Source organism: Centruroides sculpturatus, unplaced genomic scaffold, assembly GCF_000671375.1.
Source record: "Centruroides sculpturatus isolate CEXI.00-Female unplaced genomic scaffold, Cexi_2.0 scaffold1051, whole genome shotgun sequence".
Classification (NCBI taxonomy): domain Eukaryota; kingdom Metazoa; phylum Arthropoda; class Arachnida; order Scorpiones; family Buthidae; genus Centruroides; species Centruroides sculpturatus.
In genome coordinates, this window is record NW_019385219.1 from 49,291 (window position 1) to 75,993 (window position 26,703).

The window sequence follows — 26,703 nt, forward strand, 5'->3', positions numbered from 1 at the left end:
GAAAGTTCACACTTCCAATTGAAAGTTAAACTACATTTATTTTGTTTAAAATTTTTTATTTTGTTCTGGAATATTTTACTGATATAGCCTTTTATAAATGTATCCGATTCATAATTAGATAAATTTATGAAGAATCAAACCAGAAACAGAGCCTTATAGCTTTCTTCTTATGTTTTCTTATCACTCTGTCTCATTGAATCAAGTAAATCTTTTTGTAAAAGTTATTAATAACTTTGACAAGAGATGTCCTTTGCATGCATTTCGATAGAAAATAAATTTCTCCCTTACGGTTTTCAATAAGTCATTATTTTGAAGTTAAATATCTTTATTGTAAATTTAAACTGCATAAATGGATTTATGCTAAAAATATTCCAAATTTCCTAAATTCTATTAAATTATTTTGGAAGTTTATAATCAAGTGATACATGATTTTTCGGGTTTAGTTTTGTACATCGATGTTAGCAACAGTAAGAAGTAATAATGACTCCATCCTAAATGACGTCAAACCTTTTCAAGCAACCTAAAAAATTGTTTACATCAAAACGTTTTCGTGAAGTTTTATTCCATCACCAACGAATTAAATCTGTATCTTTCACGTTCTAAAGAATATTCAATGTATAACAGAAAATTTTCTGCTGTTATAAGCGCATATTGAAATGTAGACATTCGACAGCACAAGTTTTTGACCTCCTGTGCTGTGGAATATCTACATGTCGAATAGAATTCGAGGGTGTCCCTCATCATTCATTGTGGGCCTGATCGAATTAATAACGAGCCTCAGTAAGGGCCTGTTAATCTCCAAAATAAGGAAAGAATGTATTTAAAAAATAGCTGAATTATATAAATATTGTGTGCTGTCTAGCTAATATTTCAAATTTTATGTAATCCTGCTGAGCTTAAACATCAATATATTTAATTATAATTAATATTCCTTCATAGAACATCTTAAAATTAAAATTAATTTATAAATACAGAATATTTTTCATATTTATAAAGTAAAATTTCTAAAATATCAAAATTAATTCTAAATTATAATTAATGTTTAATGAAGACTAATAAAACAGTATTTTTTCTAACTATATAATAGATGTTTACCGTTAAAAATTTATCTTTATTTGCTGAATGTACTTTCAATATTCCGAGTCCTTGCTGTATACTCTTATTGCAGAATAAACGATGATGCTAATTTTAAAGTCGGGACAATTTAGTAAAACACAAACTTCAATACTAAGTACCATGTATTAGAATGAAATCTGGGAAGAGTCTGTCTGGGTACAAGGAAGCTGCTGTACGAATTTAACGACGACGCCAGCGGAATATATTCCGAAACCAACGTCATAGTTTAGTGTGCTTCTCCTGCTTTTCCTCTTTGTCATTTACCAAATGTTCTATATTTACATAATAATTCATTGAGGAAGGAACAAGAATATCTTGCTTCTGCGCAGATGGGAGCATTCTACTTATTGTTCGCTCAACAGACTCATTTTACTTTCGTCCGGGGAATTGGTAGATGGAAAACTTCATGAGGAATCTTGTTAACCATTGAAGCTTTTCTACAGGCCTCTCGTCGAGGTTCTCTGGCTGGTGAACGATGAAAACGTTCTGATTTGCTTGATGTTCAGAGAAACCAGTCGTTTCCCATATCGAGATGTGCATATTATTCATGCACAATTCTTCGCACCATTTGCCTAAGATGCACGNTTAATTATCTCTTGGGCTAACAGTAGAAGCATTTTTAACCGTTCTTTCCACATAGTAACATACTCCATTTATCATTTGGCATCTGTAGCCAGTGCCATAGCTGCAAATTCTCCTTTTCTCTACGCATCTCCCTCTTACTCTCAATTGGTTATTAATTGTATCGCGAATCGTCTCAAACGTCGTTTGGCAATACGCAACCAAAGTCAAGCCGTTTTGCTGGATTTCGGGCTGAATTGGATGTGAAAATCCAGCCGTCCGACTACAAACTGCAGGACCCGACAACGATCTCTGCAAATAGTCTAATTGATTCAAATTCATTTTCAATATCGAAGTGTACGCCGTACAAAATGAGCCATCCTTACAAGCAACCTTCATTCTCATACGAACATCACGATTGTTATTTTCTATTACTTTATCAAAAGCCTTATTAAAAACATCGACGGCTCTATCAAAAATAAAAATTAATTAAAATATTATAATTTATATCTAATTAAAAATACAGTAAGTCTACTTACTTGTCTTTAGTGGAATTAAATAGGATATGCGAAGAATAAACCAATGAAAGGAAAACTAAAAATGCTAGAGAACTCATCTCTTTTCCTTCGAGTTTTGTCAAGTGAGCTTGAACTGAAGAATATGTTCTTGACAAGATTTGCATCTTTATATATTGTATCATCTGCCTCGAAAATTCTGATGGAAATTCATCGATATTGAAAAATATCCTAGGACAATGTAAAATTTTTACGATTATGATGATAATTTTAAAAATTTTATAAAGAAATTATACTAGTGTAAATTTTTAATAATGAAAACCTACTCATATTTAATCAGACACGTGTTTTATTATCTGTAATATTTAATCAGGAAATACACCGGTAAAAACTATGAAATTTGTATATAATCTTTAATTCAGTCATCTTATCTCATATCAGATATTTAATTTGTTGAATATATTAATAATTAGTTAATAGGTTAACTGATTTGCCTGTTTTCCAGATTTATCAACCGATCTTGTAAGCTAATGATAGCCTTATTTCATAACATAACCTTATTTTCGATATGCATTTCGGGTACTTTTTTATTTGTACCTCTCTTCAGTCTTACATTATTTTTCTACAATGAAAATTATTATAATTACCATTGTATCTACAAACTAAATCAATAATACAATTAACAGCACTGTTAAAATCACTTATATTATTCCGATTTAAAAAGTACTATAACGCTCAAACTTAAAATTGTGTGGCATCNATAAATTTTACAATTTGACAATAAGTTTTTAATAGTAAAAATGTATTATATAACAAACCCAATTCTTACATATCTTTAATGCCATTATACAAGCCAATTTCTTGCAAATTGATACTATTTACTATACTTAATTTGATGGAGACATTATTGTTAATGAAATAAATGAAAGAAAAAACAAAAAATTTAAAAAAAGGATTTTTATTCATGTAAGAGCACTAAAAATTTAAAAAAATAAATTTTCCTCGGCATTCACAGTATTCTTGGTATATGAACCAAAAAGTAAAAGCATGGGGTGCCCACGTGTTACTTTCCCGATGTATGTCCTGTACAATACGGAAATACAAGCAACCTTCATTCTCATACGAACATCACGATTGTTATTTTCTATTACTTTATCAAAAGCCTTATTAAAAACATCGACGGCTCTATCAAAAATAAAAATTAATTAAAATATTATAATTTATATCTAATTAAAAATACAGTAAGTCTACTTACTTGTCTTTAGTGGAATTAAATAGGATATGCGAAGAATAAACCAATGAAAGGAAAACTAAAAATGCTAGAGAACTCATCTCTTTTCCTTCGAGTTTTGTCAAGTGAGCTTGAACTGAAGAATATGTTCTTGACAAGATTTGCATCTTTATATATTGTATCATCTGCCTCGAAAATTCTGATGGAAATTCATCGATATTGAAAAATATCCTAGGACAATTTAAAATTTTTACGATTATGATAATAATTTTAAAAATTTTATAAAGAAATTATACTAGTGTAAATTTTTAATAATAAAAACCTACTCATATTTAATCAGACACGTGTTTTATTATCTGTAATATTTAATCAGGAAATACACCGGTAAAAACTATGAAATTTGTATATAATCTTTAATTCAGTCATCTTATCTCATATCAGATATTTAATTTGTTGAATATATTAATAATTAGTTAATAGGTTAACTGATTTGCCTGTTTTCCAGATTTATCAACCGATCTTGTAAGCTAATGATAGCCTTATTTCATAACATAACCTTATTTTCGATATGCATTTCGGGTACTTTTTTATTTGTACCTCTCTTCAGTCTTACATTATTTTTCTACAATGAAAATTATTATAATTACCATTGTATCTACAAACTAAATCAATAATACAATTAACAGCACTGTTAAAATCACTTATATTATTCCGATTTAAAAAGTACTATAACGCTCAAACTTAAAATTGTGTGGCATCCATCTATTATGAGATTTTGTTAAAATATAAGTTTTATATTATTAATTGCTAAAAAATGGCAAAAAGTATTGAGTGTACAGATAAATTTCGTAAAATAAAATATTTATTAAGTCCGAGATACTGGAGATATAACACATGACTCCCTCTATCTCTCCACTATCTAATCACGCTCACAATATATGTTCATGGAATNAAGGTGGCAGTCTACTGCTCTGGGGGACCAGGGCTCGAATCCGAACGGGTCGAAAAATCCCCAGAAATTTTTCGGGGGTGGTCCGTTCGGATATGTCGGGCCCCGTCCTTCACCACTCGGCAGCCCCATCGTAGGCCTGGCCGAACCCATAATGGGCTTGCAAAAAAGAGGCCCTCTTAGTGCCCACAGGGCGGAAAGAGTTTTAAAAAAAGACCCAAACGTGGGAAAAGGAGAGAAAGGACAAAAGATAAAGAAGTGAAGAAGGTTGGAAAATTAAGGGTCCATATTTGCATAACAAAGTCATTTAATCCTTCTCATTACTATTTATCTTTTGGCCTTTCTCTCCTTTCTCCCCCGAATTTGGGTCTATAATTCTTTGAGTCTCAACTTTAGCTTTATTTAGTATTCCTTCCTCATTCACATATTTCCAAGTAATTGAAAATAGTTCCTTTCCACTCAAAAATAAAATATGTATAAAGGTTTACGGCTTTGTGAAACTTTATTTTTTTAATTTAGTCTGTTGAAATGAATAAATAAAATAAAATGAAAAACTTCGTCGGTTTTTACACGTTTATTGGGCCGCATTGGAACTTGCTTTGGGCCGCATGCGGCCCGCGGGCCGCGGGTTGGACACCCCTGATGTAGACCTTACCTGTATTTCCTCAAGTATGGTCTTTCCCGGGAGAATGGAGGCGATGTACAGTACGTACATTAGTTACATATGAGAAGGAAAATACGTTCTACGACATAATGAACATTAATATATACAGAGTATCTTACTGTATTACAAAATTATAAGATGTGCTTAAACGGTTCTAATCTATTTGAAACTCTTGCATGAAATTTAAGATTATAAAATCTTCATACATGTTTGAATTTTCGAATGTTTTAGTTACAGTTACTGAGTAGTACACATTCAATACCCAGCTCATTCGGCCCATTTTTAATCTGGGAAATACTATTGAAATCTTTGATAGAAACATAATTCATTCTGTCGTTGAAATCTCGATACCATTGCTCGTAGTATGAAATCAGAAAAAAGAAAATTTAATATGACGAGATTACTGTTTTTGAAAAATGTAATACAGTAGTAGTAATTTTTAAAAAATTTGAAAAAGTGATGGAGACGTTAATATAAATAGTTTTTTTTTCATGTAACTCCGCCCTGTGGGCACTAAGATTGCCGTTTTAGTATGTCCATCATGGCTTCCGTCAGGCTCACAATGGAGCGGCACGACATATCGGAATGGACTACCTTATGAAAAATTCCTAGGGTTTTTTAATCCCATCCGATCCCGGATTCCCAGAGCGGTAGGCGCTCACCCTAACTACCTGGATATCCGACTGTCCAATTATTATTATTATTATTTTTGTATTTCCTTCAGAATAAATAACCGTTTTGTTTATAATCCTTCCATCAATTTTTAGCAAAAGAAAAACGAAAACAACCTATCATCAAATATATTAAATCCTAAAATGTAAATTAATAATAATTGTTCGTGACAATAAGTAAATTAAGAATAAATATTGAGAAGCTTTCTTTCGGTAAAAATAAATAAACATACATCTTTAACAACATGTAAATTAATTTTTCTATAAAATTTTCATTAGTTCTTTCAAAAATTTTAATAAATTTTTCTCTTAAATTATATCTAAACATTGCTTTAATGTGTCGACGATGCAGTTGACTATAAAATTGTTCTTTACAATGTAAATACATTTACCAGTTAATGCCTTCAACAGATTTTGAGCTTTTACGATGTGTGTTAATCGCAGTAACACAATCTTTTTTTTACCTTTACGAAACTACAATTTGTTTTTCTTTCAAATACTAAAAATACTACACTACGAAATCGTTCGAGTAACGTTATTCAAAACTGAAGGGTTGGTTAAACACAACACTGTCATGGCCGAAAGCCAAATTAATCATGTGTTAAACAAGGCTTACTGATTATTATCTTAACAAATAGAAGAATTGGTTAAATATGTATTTAAATAACCGCATTTAATTTCAGATTATATATTTACGATTGAATCCTTCTAAAATATTTTCAAAATCGAAAATTTATTGATTTTGATAGCATCGAATAAATATGTGACATGTTAGAATGACTTTACTAGCTGATTATTAATTATGTAAAATTATTGAGTTTAGTTTCAAAATAAATTTTTTTTACCAAATTCAATTTAATCGCTAAATTTAAGCCAAGATTCTTCTCGGAAAGCAGGCTAATTAGGCAAAGGTTGTCTTAATTTTGGCATGTTATGAGACTCATGTCTCTGAAAAAGGATATCATACTGGATGTGGTAAGTGACAGAAGAAATGTAGACCGAGAGTGCATTGGCTGGATGCCATAAAAAAGGATAATGACAAGAAAATGGAGGAATTAAAAGAAGCTGTACGAAACAGAATTAAGACTAAGTGGAGAAAAATGATCCATAGAATAATCGTACTCGACTAAACGTTGAGAGAGCGAAATAAGATTGATAATTAAGATTTCTACTCTAATGTTTAGTTTATTCATACCTTCCAATGAATTAAAAAAAACTATGATTACTTTGAAATCGTGTTCCGAATCTTTAATTTGGTTTTCAAAAACACAATGCGGTATATTCAAAATGTTTCCTATGTGTTGGCCATATGGAGATTTCCAGGTTTTTAGGACTTTCTAAGGGAAACTAGCCTCTATTTAGATGTTACCAATGAAGGAAACCCAGTAAACTCCATGGCAAATCGTTGTCGAAACGCAAACCCACTACTAACGTCCAACTGTTTTATCCGCTCGACTGCTGGTAGTCCTATAGAACAATAGGATTTTTGTCCGAAAGAACAGAAAAATCTGATAACTCAATCTAATTACATATTTCCTTTAATCACGAATAATTCAGCATCTCAATTAACTAGTTAAAGATTTTAATTAGGTATTACTGTTTCATTCTTGCATTGGAAGCGTTTAATGGGTCATTCATACACTACATTGTATTTTTGAAAGCAGAAAAATAATTATAATAAGTAAATTATTCATTAATTTTCTATTTGTTTTTTAAGAAACCAATATAGTTTGACGCCATTCTCTATTTATAANTTCTATAAGTGTTACTATTAGTTTTTCACAATAAAATTCTTCAATTATTTGAAGTTATTGCGACATAAATGTTAATTATTTATTATCTCGTAAGAAATAATTGCATTTTCGATAGAATTTTGAAAGATAATTTTTTAATGAATCCGTTTATTTCTAAAGTTTTCTTATATTTTTGCATATTTACATATTTTTTTCAACTCGCTAGTTTCTTATGCAAAATGTAAAATATTAAATTCTACACTAATAAGCTATATACGTAATTATTTTTAATGTTTAAATATTTTAAAATTAATTACTACAACTACATTATTGAAATCAAATATCTATTAAAATTAAAATTACTGAAGAACTAAGTAATAAAATTACTTATATTTTACGTAATTATGTAAATAAGTGGTATTATCTGCAATTAAATTAAACCGATTATATTATTTATTTATTTAAAAATACATTATTTTGTAAATGTAGAGGTACTTTTTCATAAATGATAATTACCTTTAGCATTTTAATTATTATAAAGTAATCATTTTAACTTTTTCTACGCATTTTATAACAATAGAAATTAATTGTTTTCGCATACATGCAGCATATACTCGTTTTCTTATGTCATAATAGCCCTCATCATACGAAAGAATTAAAGTACACGTACTTTAAAGTATTGCATTTTAACTTTATTTTATAATTTTAACATTCAATATGGATAATTATAATACACCCACAGTAATAAATATATTATTAACTACAATAAAATTAAAACTTTAATTATATCATTGATATAAAAATATCAAATTCAAATGTATTGCCATCATTAAAATTTTGTTTATTTAAAAATGTTTTATAGAATTTTTTGTTTGCAAACTTGTTTTAATCTTTTAGAATTCTTATCACTTATTTTAAAAAAATATAAATCTTTGCATAAATTTATTATAGAAAGGATATCCTCAGGAAGTTGATTCAGGACTGCTGCGACCAACGGAGCTTAGTCATGACCTTGTCACTTGGTTGGTTGGAAATACTTTATATATTGTCCTACATATTAATTATATCCGCGAAAAATATCACTTGGATTAATTTCGAACGTAGAAGCAGATCACATGATCAATATGAATCTAGGCTCACTGGAATGGAGAAAAAATTATACGTTGATCTTCACAACATGTATAGAAGGAAAGTGTCTATTCCAGCATCTAACATGAAATACATGGTAAGCTTTTTTATTATTATATATTTTACAGCTGTTATTAATTGTTTCGTATTAATTAAATTAGCTGATTAGCCGAATAAAAATTATTTTAAAGTATGTTATTATAACAAATAATAAAATAATGACTAAATCGTGAATTTAAATGATTCATACATTATAAGAATGTTTATCTTCCTTCTCGAGGTAGTGTCATGTCGTGAGAATGTTGAAAAATAAGCACGTGAACAAAGTTATCGTTACTTATTCCGATGTACATTTTCTCCGTTTTCTCTTTTTAAATAGTGAATTTAAGCAAATAAAAAATGATTCATATCTTCGTTTATTGAAATTATTTATCAATCAGGATTTATTTGCATTACTATAATTACGATCTAAATGATTTTGAAATAATGTAAGTGTACTTATGAAATAAAATATTATGAAATTTTATTTTTAGTATAAAAGAATAAATTCAAAAAAATGAAACATCCTCTTTTTTTAATGAAAAAAACGATATTTGATTTGATAAGTAGATAATCAACCATATTAAGTCAGATATAACTTGTAAGATATAATAATATTATAATATTATAAATTTTTAGTAAAAATCATAGACAGTTAAATCTGAATAGCTCTTAATAACAGATCCTAAAGCAAACATTTTTAAGAATAAAATCGAAGAAAATTGGGATGTAGCCTAAGCGGATTTACATATTCATTTTTAAAAAATTTGCCGAGTAATTCTGCTTGGTTAGTTAGAAAAAAATAAGGAAATGAATTATTCAATTTGAGAGCATTTATGATTATTCGTGTTGGAATTTGTGTACAATATTGAAATATCAAAGCAAACAGCTTAAAGAATAATTACAAAAATCATTACTAAACAACTTTGGCTGCTAAGACACATTTATTTGCTTATGCACTAACGTTTTCAGCCTGACAAAAATGTTCTAAAATAGAATACAAATAGAATATAAGCAAATAAACATGTCTTAGCAGCTAAATATGCTTTAGTCATGATTTTAATAATTATCAAAACAAAATTTAAACGTTCAGCTTAACTTTGTTTACACATTTCAATAAGCAAATAAATTCTGTAAAACTTCTTTACTTTAAGAAATATTAATATGTAAAATTTAATTTTCTTTATTTTAAATTTTACTATAGTTTACTTATATAAAAATAAATGAAACACAGTTCGAAAACATTATGTCCAAATGTCTGAATACTCTGCTCACCATCATTAATTATAGGAATTTTTAACATTATTGATGGCAATTTACGAAACTCGATTATAAAATAATATAAAATACATTTGATTGATTGATCAATTGATGTGAAACACCATCATATCAAGTCTGTATGATATAATGAGAAAAATAGAAACACCAGTGTAATAGCTTACTGCTCCACATTTTTCTTTGATAATTGCATTAACAGATGTTAGAAGAGTCCACAAGACTTATGGAGATACAGCAATCTACACTGCATCAATTGAAAACTGATTCATCAAGATTATCTGGAGAAGGATGGCTGTTTCAACATCATCCCAGTGTTGTTCGATGTACAGTACAGTAAACTCACACGGAAGTATGAATTCGTCTGACCTATAACAATCTTCAGTTGTTCACTGGAAATGTTCTTTATCCGAGGATGGTAAGCTATTAATAGGGACACGAGTAGGACAACAAATGCCAAATCTCAAAACGGTTATAGATCTTTGCACAGAGAGTTGACAGCAAATTGCATAAGTTACGAATGTACAGGCATTATTAAAACTTGCTGTGATCTGAGGTAATGTGTCTGATGTTTGCTGATTACAATCTGTGAAGCCTACGAAGACCTCAAACATCAACTTCGGGATTTTATCCACAGATATGTATGCAGCAATTTATCCGGATATCATGTAGTGGCTGTAAAATATTGACACAGTTGTAAAGGAAAACCAAAATGAAGTAGATACTTCGGTATAAAGCAGATGAGCTATTCTATTATTTGTCCATGATTAAAGTACTCAAATCATCTTCCTGTTATCAAATTAGCATAAATAAATAGTTCAAAATTTGCATTGGTAGGTGATGCTACTGCTTTTGGAAGATGTTCCTATTTTTCTGATAGCCTATCAAGGGCGAGTGGATAAAAGCACTGGACACTGGTACTTGGTTGTGGGTTCATGCCTCACCAACGGGCTGGCCATGTGGAGTTTTCCGGGTATCCTTCATGTGCCTAACGCCTAAATAGGGGCCAATTTCCCATAGAAAGTCCTGTGAGGTATCCCTCCTCGGCAGATCTCCGACGTCTCTCGTTGTCGTAAACAAATAAACCAAACCAAACCAAATCTATTTTTTGGTGTGTCAGTGTATATTGAATTAATTAAAACATTTTATAAAATATTGAATTATTAAAACCTTATTCGTATATTTAACATGTTATAATATATATTATTAATAGGAGTGGAATGAAGATTTAGCAGCAATCGCACAAGATTGGGCAAATCAATGTATATGGGATCATGGAAATTTAGAACACTCCAAGTTCGACCGAATGGGACAGAACTTATACAAAGGTTATACGCGTGATCCACATCAGGCCATGAAACTTTGGTTTGACGAATATGTTTTCTATAATTTTCACGATGCTTCTTGTAAACCAAATGAGCAATGTGGACATTATACTCAGGTACAGATAATTATTTAAATATATACCTTTTTAAAATCAATATATTTATATATTTAATATATGTTTTTTTAAGGTGGTTTGGGCAAATTCTCGGTTGGTTGGATGTGCATTAAAGCTTAATTGTTGGCATAATTACAGATTTTATATTGCATGCAATTACTATCCTCCGTAAGTAGTATCTATTCTACTTTATTATATAAAATATTTTACACGAGATTTCTTTATGGTTCCTATTCTAATTAAATTATTTCGAAATCAGATTTTTGCATTATTTCCCTCTACTCTGTGGGCTTTAAGGAGGCCTTTTTTCATATCCATTGAGTTCGACTAGGCCTACAATAAAAGTGACCCACCAGTGACCGAGTGGATAAAACCACTGAACACTTTAGTTGGTCGCAGGTTACCTCATCAACGAGCTGACTGCGAGTTTTTCGCATTTTCTTCACGTATCTAACATCTAAATTGCCTATCAGTGGCTAAGCGGTCTTCGTACCCTAAACACTGGGAGTTCGGTCATTGGTTCGCGCCTCGCTCGGACGGGCTGGCCACATGGAGTTTTCTGGGTATTCTCCACGTCTATAACGCCTAAATAGGGGCCAATTTCCCTTAAAAGGCTTCCCGGAAGGCATCCTCCTAGGCAGATTGCCCAAGTGTTGTGTTGCCGTAACTTAACAAACAAACTAACTAACACCTAATAGGGACTAGTTTCCCATAATCACGCTTCCCGGGAGGCAATCCTCTTTGGCAGATCGCCCATTTGTTGCGTTGCCCTATTCCATTAACAAAACCCCAATAGGAGCAACTTAGTCGGGCGACGGATCTCGACATATCCGGGACTAGTCACCCATTAAAATTTCTCAGGTTATTTTTGATCGCTGAGATTCAATTCCGGATCTTCGAAAGCATCAGGCTGATGCATTAGCTGCCTCGGCCATTTGACCGTCATTAAGTTTTATTAGTATGAATGATACCTAATAAATGCTTGGATACATTTCTTGATATTTAAGAGCATTTCGAAAAAATATTTATTAAATTATAATACGATATTAAAATGAAATGCCGAAAGTAATAAAAGACTTAAGCTACACTCCATATTCATTACTTTTACTCATAGAAACGATCTGAAATTTCGTGGTGTCGTCTACCTACAATAAGAAATCAGATTTCAAATCCAATTTGGATTCTCATAATTTTTCATATAATTCAGATCTATGCATCATTCCCAATCTCTTATTTATTTTGATGAACAATATTATTGGTCAAACAAATTCACAGTGGATAAAATTGAGTCAGTGGTATGGCCTATAATAGTTGAATAACCGAATATCTGTATAATGGACGATGTTCTATGATAGCAAAAAATGTAATCAAATTAGTTTTCTACTTAAAACTAACNACTCCGCTGCCAGTCAGCCTTTATATTAAAACAGTAATTTAATTTAATAAATGATTTTATATAATTTGGATATTTTATAAATATTTTTAATGTTTTTCCGTGTGTTAAGTAATTGGTTTTTTTTAAATAGTTCCGTGTGCTGACGAAAGTCAAAACTGCAGACCTTGGATATGCAATAGTCCTAATTTTAATAAAAATCAATACAATCCATGCAGAAAATCCTGTGGATTATGTGGTAGGATATGTTTAGTTACATTGAATTTTATAGGATATCTTAAAATAGTTGTACATAAGCATTCATTTTTAATTTATAACTTAATATGAAAATTTTCTACTTACGTTATTACTATAAATATTTGAAATCATTGTACTTTGTAGATAAGGGGTTAAAACTAAATTTCATATAATCTTTTGAAATTTTATTTTAGAAGCTTGAATAAAAGAAATGGTAGTTTTGAAAAATTTTAAATAATCTGTATCATAAATTGAAAACACCACTAGCAACACTCCAGCACCGTGCAATTTTTAGCAGTAGCGTTGGAGGCAAATTTAAAAAATTTTTGTTATGATAGAGATCATGTCAAGTCACTATCGAGGTTTCCCTTTCAGAGTGTTTCATATTTTGGCTTTGTGTAGTAAAATAAGCTAGCTTTGTGTGTTCTTTGCCAATTGTTATGTTTCTTTGTGTGAATTTTTAATTCGAAGGCGAGATTTATTTTCTTTTTTTAATAACTCGCTCACTGATCCCCAAGTAACTTTTAGAATGGCGAACATAGAGGATACATAGAGCTAAATCTTCGATAGAAATTTTTCCACTTTTTAAAAAGTCACTGTAAGAGGCGAACAGCTGAGGAATTGAGTTGGTAAGACAACCGTAAATAACATCAAACAGAGGAAGCGTAAGTGTCTGGATAGGTTTCAAATTAAGTCTGGAGATATGAGCAGAAAAAAGAGATGCGAATGGATTTGATGACATAATAATAATCTATTTATTTGGAAGATGTTTTTGGAAGTGTCCTGAAAGAGTTTAATAAGGGAAGAATTTATGCCTTTGTTTTCATCTTACAAGACATTTATGATGTGCTGGAGAAAATAGCCTCTTGCTATGCAACTACTGTACTAGCTGTCCTGAGATTCTTATGCCAATATATCAAGCAAAGAAAATTGTAGCTGAAGAAATTTTTGAAAAACAAAATTCTAAAGCAATCCAAGATTGATGAATGTTTCGCAAAATATTGAATTTGTTGCATTGTTTTTTCTTTTGTGAGTTTTTGTTTAGAATACTGTATAGAATTCAATTGTTTTGTGTTTCTCTTACATTTCATATTAAATTTCATATTTCTACTTAAGTGATTTGCTTTTTTCTACTTTTGCTTATTTTTACTTAAGTGATTTCATTCAAGAACACCTAAATTCCTCTTTCTGCATAAAGTGACCACTTCGGTGGTCACATTAGCAGTTAGTTAATACAATATATAAACGCATTTGCTTCCTCAATCAGATTAAAATCTTATATAATATGTAAAATTTAATTATATTATTATATGTAACCTGTTTAATTTAACTTTTGAATTGAATGCGAAATAGCTTTCTAGAAAGAAAAGATTTTTTTATATAAACGTATCATCAAAATATTTCATGAAATTCAAGTTTCTAAAATACTTCTTATGAAATCATTAAGGTATTATAAGTTACTTCATTACATAGAAATAATATTTAAATCTATGCCTTTTAAGTAAAATATTTGTTCATTTATTGTAATGTAATACAGCAAATTGGCTTTCGTTTTATTGCCAAATAAAAATTACTTTGAAATTTTATAAGTTATGTTTATAAACGTTCTAAAACTTTCTATCCATTATGCATGGCATAAGATGAGATTTATTATTCGACATTTTAAATGCAATTAATGAAATGTATAATTATTAAATTAATAGAGAAACTAATTTACTTTTTGTTAAAAAAATTTTTCAGTGACAAGAAATCAATGTAAACAATACGATTTAAATTGTGGTAAGTCAGATATGATGATTTTATAAGTAAATTATATTTTCCTCGAAATTCGCTTATTTTAATTAAGCATTTAACATATTTACAGTTTATCTTAGTAGTGAATGCTTTAGCATATTCTTTTTCAATATATAATTTTTAATTTATATTATTTTTAGAGTGCAATCTGAACTGTTATAATTGCGGGACATTGAATAAGGAAAAATGCAAATGTGAATGCAAAAGAGGATGGGATGGAATTGATTGTTCAAGTAAGCAAAATTTGTTGAAATATTTTCGTAAATTTGTATTCATATTAAAAATAAAGTCTTACTTTTTAATTTGTTTCTTTTCACTACTTTTGGTCAACTCCGCTGCCGGTCAGCTTTTATATTAAAACAGTAATTTAATTTAATAAATGATTTTATATAATTTGGATATTTTATGAATATTTTTAATGTTTTTCCTTGTGTTAAATAATTGGTTTTTTTATTATTATTAAAATAGTTCCGTGTGCTGACGAAAATCAAAACTGCAGACCTTGGGTATGCAATAGTCCTAATTTTAATAAAAATCAATACAATCCATGCAGAAAATCCTGTGGATTATGTGGTAGGATATGTTTAGTTACATTGAATTTTATAGGATATCTTAAAATAGTTGTACATAAGCATTCATTTTTAATTTATAACTTAATATGAAAATTTTCTACTTACGTTATTACAGAAGTTGTGAATAAATCCAATTTGTTGGACACGTGTTGTGATGGACAGATGTGTCCAAAAGGTTACGTTTTAAATCAATATCGTCCTTGTTCGTGTGATATTTTATGTCCAGGACCAATGTGCAGTAAGTTCATCTTTTACTAATGATGGAATCTATTTTTCAGAGTTAAAATTTTAAAGTTTTAATTTCCAGAATAATATGTAATAGCATTTTAGAATAAATAATAATTATTTTTATTTTAAATTTACAGATACAGCTACAACAAATCCATCCAAAGAAAATTTAATTGTAACTCTCATAGTAATCTCTATTCTCATCAAACATTTAATGTAGGAAACTCTGTTGACTAATTAGTTTATTTAAATTATATAATTATTTATATAAACGTTTACTATGCTGTTAATTCTGATTAAAGAGAGAATTTTAATTTGAATGGGTGTTTTCTACTAATTGCTAGATCAGTAAGTAATTATTTAATAGATTCTTATCTTATAAATACTTTTGTTCTTATATTATTGGAAAGATTTGGCCATTACTAGGTTCGTGTTCTGTCCGAATACGAATTAAGAATTAAAGTCGAAATGCTAGCAAGTCAATAATATTGTTTTGGGGGACCATTTACGACGACCACTTGCCACTTGAAAGTGACATCGCCGCTGGCATAAAAATATATATATATATTAAAAAAAATTGAGTACTCTCCTGCTAGCGACCTTGGACATTGTCACTTTGACCTCACTGTCTCTCGAAAACGGAGTCATGCACCCCTACTTTTTATTACATTTTTGGATTCCAATTTCAATTAATGTAAAATGGCAAAGTTTTATCAAAATCGACACGGACAAATTTTGAGAACTCAATTTTATAACCCACATAGAAGAGGTTTCGTTAACGCTCCGCATCAATAAATTATTTAAAAATTATTCATTTAATCTAAGTTATAAAGTCACATATTTTCAATAAATCTAAATGGAGAGAATTGCTCCTAGTGTCAAGCCAAGAATACTATATACTGTATACTAGGTGATATATTATATTGCAATTAATTTAACTTTCATGTTTCATCATTTGGAGCGTTAATAGAAAATCAACAAGTAATCTCTGTGAGTGTAACTCTTTAATTTACATAGAATTGTCCGAGAATAACGTTTTAAAAAAACAGTGAGTGAATATTGTGAAGTGTCTTTTTTAATATAGACTGTCACTGAGAGTTTGGATTTTTTTTCTCATGAATGAAAAAATTCAAAATACAAACTTGTATAAAAAGATAATTACAATTGGTAAGATGTTATTACAGTGGACTATTTAAAACTTCTCATGAATTATTTAACAGTTAAGCTAATTTTGTCTATTTTCTTATATAAAATTACTGTACGGATCATTAATCATTTGGAATATATATAAAAACTAAACACGGTTACCGGAGGATGAAGTAATGAAATTTGAAAAATCATAATCGCATAGTGTAAAAGGGACGTACATTTTTATTTAAATACTGTTTTTATTTAATGCTTTTGGACAATTATCTTGTCTCATAATTATTCGGCAATTAAAGAATTGATTGTAATTGCATGCCCTTTTTCCCTACGGAGAAGTTCATTAATGCTAATTAATGCAATATGACGACAAAAATTATATCTCTTCAGAAATTGCAACATGTCGTGCTAAGAAAATATACGTTCTTTTTTGCCTGGAGAGTGAATCCTCTTAATTACAAGGTTAAAAGGAACTTAATAGACACAGAATAACACTAACGATGACAGCTTATTTTTTAGACTATACGATTTGCTTTATTATTATAATATGATAAAAAACATGTTTTTAATTATAAATATGATGCATCGTTTGTATCTGCTTAGTGTTTAACGAACTTCAAAGGCTTCGTTTAAACAAAAATGTGCCTATGGTGTTTATGAAAAAAGTGATATTACAGATAACTTTTACTAAGTATTTTATTTAAAAATAGTTCAATTTTAACAAAAATCTGAGACTCAAATATGAATTTAACAAAATTCTTTTGTTTTCTTATTCATGCTTCAATTATTTATTTATTTATTTTGGCATTTTCATTATTTTCAACTTGTTTTTCAAATTCAAAACGGTGTGCATTATCTATATACAAAAGATTATAATAAAAATACTTTTAAATAGATTAAAATCTTTTGTAAATTCATAGATTGGTGCCCAGACGTCACCGATTTTTCCTGTTTTTAATATTTGATTGTAGAATCAATCTTTGAATAGAGAAATTTTATTAGCACACCAATTTATAGATCAATAAATAAATACATTTTAAAAAATAACCAAGATCCAATCAGTTGTAGACCCTATTTTCACTGATTCTGAAATATATCCCCGGTTGGATTGAAAATGTTATGGTCAGTCTATCATAGAATCTTCGAATAAAATATTCGAAAATTGAGGCACTTTATCTACATTGAACACATTGATTGCAATTACTGAATTTATTTACAATAAAATGGTTTTTATCATAATTTTAAAATAATTTATTAAGAATAATTATGATTAAAGTAATTCTAGAAATTAAATTTATTTTTGAAGCGTTGTTCTTCTTTACATCTGTAAATTGAAAAATACATTATCAATAAAAATCTCTTTTTACAATATAAAATTAAATTCATAAATATTTAAAATTTAATTATTTTTAAAATGATAAATTAATAAATAATAAGCAATAATTAATTATATAAATCAAATCTAAATGATTAGTTTTCACTCCATACAGTTTTTGTTCATTTAATTTAAAAATGTTTAAATTACTTCTTACAATTAATCTATTTTTTAAAATATAAATTAAAATTTCTAATTGATTTATTCAAATATAAAAGCTTTCTAGTTAAAAAAAATTAATCTCAACGATCACATTAATTATCAAATATGTAAATACTATATTCTAATTAATGAGTTACAATTTTAACTGCTTGGGAGATCATTATCAAAGATTAATGTCAGGTTTTTCCACTATATCAAAGAAGTTTTTACTAAAATTGATTCAGAAACTTTAACAAATATATAAATTTACCACATTTTGGTCCTGGACATAAAATATTACAAGAACACGACTGATTTAAAACAGATCCATATGGACACATTTTTCCATCACAACATATATTTGATGACTTTACTTTATTCACCGAGTCTGTAATAATAATCAAATCAGTCATCAATATTGTTACTTTAATATATTAAATTGCATTCGATTTATAGGTAGAAAATAAAAAATAAAAACAAATAATTTATTACTGCAAAAACCACATGTCTTTCTACATGGATTTTTCTTTCCTTTAAACAAAGGACACATGTAATCTCCACAGTTCTCATCATAGTCCAGACATGGAACTATTCAATATTTTAAAATTTATTCTAGATTATTCACACATTTATTTTAAAATTTTATTCGAATTTATAAAACTGAAAAACTGTACTTGAACAATCAAGTTCGTCCCAACCATCTTTACACTGACACTTGCACTTGTGTTTATTCAATGTGCCGCAGTTATGACAGGCCAAGTTACAACCTTCAAAATTAATTAAATCAATTAAAACAGTAAGAAACAGAAATGTATTTAAAATTGAATTTAAAAATATAACTATAGTTCTAAAAATTTTTAAAAATAGAAATATAGAAAACGAAAGTATATTGTAGGACAAATTCTCTCTTAAAACTCATTTTTTATACAAAATGAAACATATTGTTCTCTCTTGTTTTCTTGACACAGAATTTTTTATTATGCCCATCATGAATTCAGCCAAGCTCACAGTGGGTCGACTCAGTGATGACAGATGCATGAAAATTTTTGAACATAGACTTGAATCTAGATATTTCATAATCTCTAGCCACTGCAGTGGCAAACCTCTTTACTATTTTGGCCATCGCTTCGTTCTAAGTGCATTTTATATTCAATAGAAAGTATAATTAATTATGTCTAAATTATGAAATTCGGAAAATTATTCGTTAGAAAATGTAACTTAGTAGCACGGTATGATTGTCAGAAATGTATAAATTATTAAATAAAATACTCGAAGTTTTACTTACCACATTGCAAAGCGTATTGAACGCATTGAGCACTTTTAACTGGAAAAAAACGAAGTGTACGTTTATTTTCTGCAGATAATTATTTACATTTTTAAGCATGAAATAAAACTTCTATAAGTGATGTTCAAAAAATGTCGGTAAAACAATAGAGACAAAGAGTTTTAAACTACTGTATTAAATTATTTTAAAATTCATTAATATAAACTATTATTTATTCACGGGTTATAAATAATAGATAATTATTTAGAACCCGATAAACTTATTTTAATTTAATTAGTTTTAATTAATTAAATTAAAATAATCAGAATCAAATAATTTTAATTATTTCATCAGAATCAAATAATTTTAATTATTTAATATCGAAATTGTTTTTGTTTGATTGCTACAAATAGTGTGAAATTGTAATATAGGATAAACATAAATATCATTTATTGACGCATGTGATATACCAGAGATTTTTTGCCATTTTCCATTAATTGCGATGAGGAATTTAAAAACGTAATAAAAGTGGGGAGTCCATGATTTCATTTTCGAGATACAGTGAAGCCAAAGTGACAATGTCTATGCTCCTAATGCGATTGAGCACGCTAATGGAAAATGGGCGCCAAAACGAACAAAATACAACAACAAAGCAATCGATGACGAGTGAATGTAAGAATCTCCTATCCGTACCCGGCATATGCAAGGATCACCTTTTTCGTGCCTAGCAGGTGCAATGATCAACAAGTTTAAGGATTGTCCTCTCGTGTAGCTAGCAAGCATTTTCTTCTGATCGCATAAACACAGACACAGTCTCTTTCTCTCTCTTACCCTCTCACACACGCGCCCTTACATACATACAAACACATGTTACAGCTCGAGTTAGACGAAGCGAAAGATAATTTATATGTACAGTACAGTAATATTTAGTACTTTCTATATTACAGATGCCTTCACACGACTTAATAGAGATCATAACAATCTTACACCAGAGGCAATACATTTATCACAAAGAACTGTAATTGATGGTAATGGGGATATCCTAAGTTTGATTAATTATCAATATAATTAGTAGGAAAAAGGAAATAAACGAAACTTTTTAAAATTAATTAATTAATTACAAAAATGCAACGTACTACAATTCTATCGCACTACGACAAAGTCGCGCTGTTTATGTTTAATAATTCATTGTTATTATTATTAATTCTTATTTAATTTTTATATTTCATCTTAACTTATTTCTAGTTTTATTCTCATTTTTCAACAGTGTAGAAACAAAAATCGAATTTTGGAAAAGGGTCGACAAGTAAATATACTGAGAACCCTTGACATAATTGAAGACATGAGTATTTGGATAAAGATGTTATATTACAATCATTCAAACCCCAATTGTCCTGCACGGATGAAAGTGTAACGTGTCTATCTCTCTTATACCACCATTGAAGATCTCAGAAATTTAACTACACATTATTTCGTGGATATATTTACACCGAAATAATTACATAATAAAATTTAAACATCAATTCACTCAGAACTTTGATTTTGTAACAACGCCTTCATCCATTCGTAGGGTTGCAGATGTTCTGGATTTTCAGGATTGCCCCGGATTTTTTCCGATAGCGACAGGAGGATTTTAAATATTTTTTTCTTTTTCCACATTTTAAATGTATCTTTTTCGCTGGCAGAGTAAAATATACATGTATTGAAATTGAAACTCCCAGTATTTTTCGGGAAGAATTCATTTTGTCTTGAATTTTATCCCCAAGTATCTACCCATTCATGACTTCAATTAATAAAAGGTTGTTTTTCCATACTTAAAAATGACTACAGAATTATAAAGAATTACATAAATTATATTTGTAAATTGGGGTTTTTCTATTATTACTTTAAACTAAAAAGTGCTGTTTTCAGAATAAATTTGCTCATACATACCACAGAGTTTTTCGGAACATAATCCTCCATCACTTTTAAAACATTTAGAACAAGATGCACCTTCTTCGTACGGTCGATGTCCAATTGTATTACCCCTACATTCTCAATATATAGAGAAAAATAAATATAGGTTTTTCTGATTTAGATGTTATACTATGTATATATTTTAACATTTGATATTAATTTCTTTAAATTAAAAGTAATTTTATTTACTCGTTCGTCATAGTTTGAAAATTCGATATAAAAATTATCATGGAGAAAACAATAAATACTCACGCGGGATAGTAATTGCATACAACATAATATTTTATTTCTTTATATTTCCAACAACCTATTTTCAATGCACACCCGACAAAACGTGTTTCGGCCCAAATGATCTAAAATATAATTAAGATTATATAAATGAAATTTTAAAATCTTAAATAAGATTAAAAATTTTTAAAAAGTTTATTTTATATTATTGATACCTGAGTATAACTTTGGCATTGGTTAGGTCTTCTGCAAAAATTTCGTTTAAAATTATAAAGTTCGGAATTTTCGGTCCAATATTCCATGGAATCTTGTGGATTACGAGTAGAACCCTGGTATAAATTCTGTCCCATTTTTTCTTTAAGGCTAGGATCTGCGAGATTCCCTTTAGTCCAAATGCATTTATCTGCCCAATCTTGTGCGATCCTTTCTAAATTATTGTCCCATTCCTAAAAATAAAATATGATTTTTGTTTTAATTCAATAACGTTTTACTTTCCCGACTGCTATGTCTATAACATGGAAGAGTATTGGAATAGTATTAGAATAGTGTCAGATTTGACTCTTTGGGTTTTTAGCAAATCTCCACGTTTGAAGATCCGAACTCAAAAAACCAAAAGAAGAGAAAAAATTCGTGTGTATATGCTTTTATTTTGTTTAATATCTCGGGATGGGATAATGATTAAAAAACGAATATGGCACGGTATTCATGCTATTCAATTTTGGTGGTAAAAGTTGGAGGGGTGAGAAGATAGACACGTTAAGAGGGGTGGAAAGATATGTCTTACCGCAAATGAGATCAGATTTAATGACTATTTTACTCGTTATTAGCATTCACAGTTTTGTTTCTTTTTTATAAAACTCATCTCTACCTACAAAATTAAGCTTTTCTCCATTTTATAATAACAAATAATATAAAAAGTTATTTTAAATAAAATATCATAACAGATAGCGCCATACACAAATTTAAATTTTTTGTCGAGAATATTTTTTAAAAAATCCAATTGTTAGAAATATTTATGACATAAATAATTTAAAATATGAATTAATCAGTTATACGAATAATTAGAGTTTACTTTTGCTTATTAACAACATTATATTTTTAAACAGATAATTTTTAATACTGTATTTAATTTCGAAAATAATTTTTAGTAAATCTTTCTAATTATTCTAATTCAATGATTTAATGAATCCGAAATTGTAAAGTTTAGTATTTGTTTTTAAATTAAACTAACAATTTAATTTAAAAATTCGAATTTAATGTATTTTTGGAACTTACAATGAATTGCATATTGGCAGCTGAAGGTGTTACATTTCCCCTGTATTTGTTATGAAGGTCAATAAATAAATATTTTTCCTGTTGGGTAAAACGAATAAGTTCGTTTTGCTGTCGAACTTGTGACATTTCTCTGAATTCACTGTTCATCGAAGAATTATTTTGAGCGGATAAAAACGAAATAATACGTAGAACATGTAAAATATGAAGCTGCAATTTCATTGCGTTTACTTCATTCTATAAGGCTCGTCGCTAAAATGCTGAAAAGTATAATAAATATATTTAATAGTTATTTGGAAAATTATAAAATAGTTTTTATTTAAAATTTTTAAAGTATAAAAAGTTTTTTCCTTGTAAGATTGTCTGTATTACAATCAATATAAACAGAAAAACAATAGTTATCAATGATGATGCCGGACACAAGAGAATTTTTAAATTAATGAACTAAGAAGTTTTAGAATATTATTACATGTGAGAATTTTGTAGAATTTTTTTTCCTTTTAATTCTTTATTTATATTTTTAACTCATCAAATGATATTCTTCTGGAGAATTTATGATAAAGTCCAGGTCAGAACCTCAGAAATTTTCACGGATGATTCGAACCGGATATGTCGGACCTCGTCCTTGATCATTCTTTTATAAAAAAATAATTGTTTTCTGCTAAAATGATGGCATTCTACTATAAAAATTTAAGGGTCAATTTCAGAAACCACGCTAGCCTAAACCATTGCTCAGTTTGTTTGGTTAAGTTATGGTAACGCAATACCGGGCGATCTGTCTAGGGGGATGCCTTCCGGGAGATCCTTTAAGGGTAACTGGTCCCTATTTGGTCGTTACAGAGTGAGGAAAACCCGAAAACCTTCACGTGACCAACCCATCCGGGCGAACTAAACTGCTTGGCCACTGGTGGGCCTGTAAACCGTTGCTCAGAAAATTCTGCCAACAACTAATCCTAATCTTCCAACAAACGATTGATTATCGTTCGCTATTGTTCATTTCGAAAGTCCTGAATAGAAAGAGTTAAATCACCGCATAAGTATAAACTTGTTAATGTAATCGGATTAAAAAGTCTTAAATTTTCTATCAACAGTGGCATAATGGAACTTCATCAATTGGCTCTTATGGCTACATACATCATTCAGTCTCTATGTCTATCGCATATCAGAATAATTGTAATCCAGCTATCAAAATAAATTAAAACCTGTGTAAATCGGAATTGTACAGTACCGAATTGGTACGTTTCAGTTCTGAACAGGTTTTCGTTTTATTCAGGTTCCGTTTTGGACAGTTTTTAATGTATTGAATGTCATTTTATACGAAGAATTTTTTATTTAACTTATCTAATATTGTAACTTTATTAGATATATAAACGTATATATTTTAATGCTATGTTAACGTTCGTATATTCATTATTTCCATTCAAAAATATTTTATAATTATTCGATTTTAGAAAATTACATAAGACGTTCGTAATATCTAGAACTAAGAAAAATCTATATCTTATTATGAATGAGATTATGTTAATATTAAAATGACGAATAAGAATCTCTCATTTTATATTTGTTTATAAATATTAAGAATTAATCTAAATTAAAATTATAATAATAATATTGCAGAATATACAAACTCATTAAGATATTCGTTTATATTATGGACGATATAAAATATAATAACATAAATAATTTTCTAAAAATTAATTAATGCTTATCTGAATATAGTTTTGAAAATTTAATATAGGTCTATATATATGTGTGTGTGTAAAATATGATCTTACATATTTATAATTTGTTTTTTTGCTGTTGTCCTTATTTTAAATTTAAAAGTTCCAATTAGAATTTTTTTTAAATTTAAGATAATTCTTTTTAAACCTTGAAAAATTAATTAAAAATTAGATATATTTCATTAGGTGCATTTCAAAATGTTTAAATTTTGTTTCATTTTTTAAATTAAATAAATTTAAATCGTTTTATACTGGAGATTTCTTCCCTGACGCCTTCCGTGTCCCAACCCGAAATTTCACGCTGTACATTTTTGTAATTTAAAGAATTCTTTGTAAACAATATTAGCTTTATATATTATTTATGCTCGTTTAATCTATAAAATAAAAATTTTAATTAAAAGTATAATCAATAATAACAGGCTCACAAACGACCGAAGTAGATAAAACCACTAAACACCAGTAGTTAGTCGTGGGTTCGCGCCCCGCCAACCATTTCGTTTTTAACTCTTTCCACTCTGTGGACACTAAGATTGCCTATTATCATATCCATTGTGGATTAGTCCAGACCTACAATGGATCTGTCCGAATCCACGCGAGTTGTAGTGGACTTAGCCTCAACATATCCGGAATGGATCGCCCATGAAAAATTCCTAGAGAGTATGTGGATTCGATCCCGGCGGGTTCCTCAGAGTGATATGCCCTAGCTTCATCTATCTCGGCCACCTAGCCGTCACGAATTAATAATAAAAATGCCACGTTTACTGGAATTAACACTCAACATGGAATGATAGTAAAACGCCTCATTTGCAAGTGTTCTGTACAAGACATCAAAGTCACGTCACTCTTCACATTCCGAATTCATCAGTTAATAACGTCATATAAAAATGTAAGATAAATTGGGCAGAATCCTCTATGAAACATCTCAGAAAACTTCCAACTTAACAGAAAGAGTTTTGTGCAAAACTGTGTTCACATACATTGCCATTGTCTCAGTCACTCAAACCGACTGTCTGCACAAATATCGTACGAAGAACTCTTTATGCTACGAGTTACAACGGTCGTGTAGTTGTTCCCAAGTCACTGATCACCGTATAAGGAGCGTCTCCTTATACGGAATGTGACTATACGACTATAAGATTGATAGTGGAATACGATATAAAAAAGTTATCCAAAAGACGAATTTTTGAAACGCCATTGAATCACCATTTAATCTCTGTTTGGAACTCTACAATAAGGGATTAATTCGTCATCACTATTTATAATTGGCAGTTGATGTTGCATATTTTTCCAAAACTATCAAACTATGAGTGATTTGCCTTAGATCTTGGATATAATTTCGATAGAGGTTTCTGAGAATGAGAATTTGTTTATATTTATGAATTTTTCAAATTAGTTAATTTTTTACAAATCTTTTACGATTTTAAAAATTCACAAAAAATTAACGAATTCGATTTTCAAAATTGTGTATCGTACTGTAATAGAAGAATTAAATAAAATTCTAATGCAGAAAACAGTTTGGTTCCATCTATTTTCGTTTTCTAGAACTTTTGAATAAGAATTTTCCTATAAGCCTTAAGTTAGTTTTTCCGAGGATCAGAATTTTTATTTTAATTTGTTGTGAAAGTGTTTGTTGATTAATTAGGATACTCATCTGAGAATTTAGCAATAAGTTTGATTAAACAATGTTACCTGAAACTTCTCGTTTCGTATCGATTGTTTCGACCACGTTGAATTTTTTTCCAATCTGACACATCAATAGAATAGTTAGGAAATTAATTAATTTTCAGAAAGAAATTACATGAATTATCAATTATTTCAAACTCATGTTGAAAGTAATCAATGTGATCGTTGCAATGTTTTGTTCAAAGTGAATACATCCGTTGAGAATGATTGTAGTTTACGGTTGACTTGAACAGGTATTTATCTGATGTTTGTACAAACTTGTATATGTGTAGGCTACTTACCAGTTTCATGAATGAGATCCTAAGATAAGATATTGGATCAGTGTGTCGAGTTGCAGATGCTACAAGAGAGAATATAATCTTGCAATATGTTA

At 29.1% G+C, this 26,703-nt stretch overlaps 2 protein-coding genes across 2 annotated transcripts in view; one reads left to right on the plus strand and one right to left on the minus strand.

Moving 5' to 3' along the window:
• The window catches only part of LOC111636324 (cysteine-rich venom protein LIO1-like), a 40,444-nt gene extending 24,577 nt beyond the window's left edge, over positions 1–15,867 (plus strand). The window contains exons 2-10 of the mRNA XM_023381546.1: positions 8,392–8,665; positions 11,096–11,323; positions 11,397–11,491; positions 12,935–12,954; positions 14,694–14,732; positions 14,888–14,980; positions 15,216–15,320; positions 15,435–15,557; positions 15,685–15,867. Coding sequence (XP_023237314.1) covers positions 8,447–8,665; positions 11,096–11,323; positions 11,397–11,491; positions 12,935–12,954; positions 14,694–14,732; positions 14,888–14,980; positions 15,216–15,320; positions 15,435–15,557; positions 15,685–15,767 — 1,005 coding nt within the window. The 5' untranslated portion in view covers positions 8,392–8,446 and the 3' untranslated portion in view covers positions 15,768–15,867. The remainder of the gene's footprint in view (positions 1–8,391; positions 8,666–11,095; positions 11,324–11,396; positions 11,492–12,934; positions 12,955–14,693; positions 14,733–14,887; positions 14,981–15,215; positions 15,321–15,434; positions 15,558–15,684) is intronic.
• Positions 15,868–18,390: 2,523 nt separating this feature from the next.
• LOC111636325 (cysteine-rich secretory protein 2-like) lies at positions 18,391–24,242 on the minus strand. The gene is made up of 11 exons (XM_023381547.1): positions 23,694–24,242; positions 23,396–23,606; positions 22,930–23,186; positions 21,870–22,100; positions 21,679–21,779; positions 21,403–21,497; positions 19,492–19,530; positions 18,881–18,973; positions 18,699–18,794; positions 18,478–18,594; positions 18,391–18,416 (listed from the first exon to the last, which is right to left on the minus strand). The coding sequence occupies exons 3-11, from the start codon at positions 23,146–23,148 to the stop codon at positions 18,391–18,393; spliced, it is 1,017 nt and encodes a 338-aa protein (XP_023237315.1). The 5' UTR covers positions 23,149–23,186; positions 23,396–23,606; positions 23,694–24,242.
• Positions 24,243–26,703: the final 2,461 nt, after the last annotated feature.

Excerpts from the sequence above, each read along its gene's own strand:
- LOC111636325 (XM_023381547.1), bottom strand. The coding sequence starts at position 23,148 with ATGAAATTGCAGCTTCATATTTTACATGTTCTACGTATTATTTCGTTT. Across the intron at positions 21,780-21,869 it reads AATGCCAAAGTTATACTCAG|ATCATTTGGGCCGAAACACG; the intron begins GTATCAATAATA and ends ATTATATTTTAG. Across the intron at positions 18,595-18,698 it reads AAAGACATGTGGTTTTTGCA|ACTCGGTGAATAAAGTAAAG; the intron begins GTAATAAATTAT and ends TTATTATTACAG.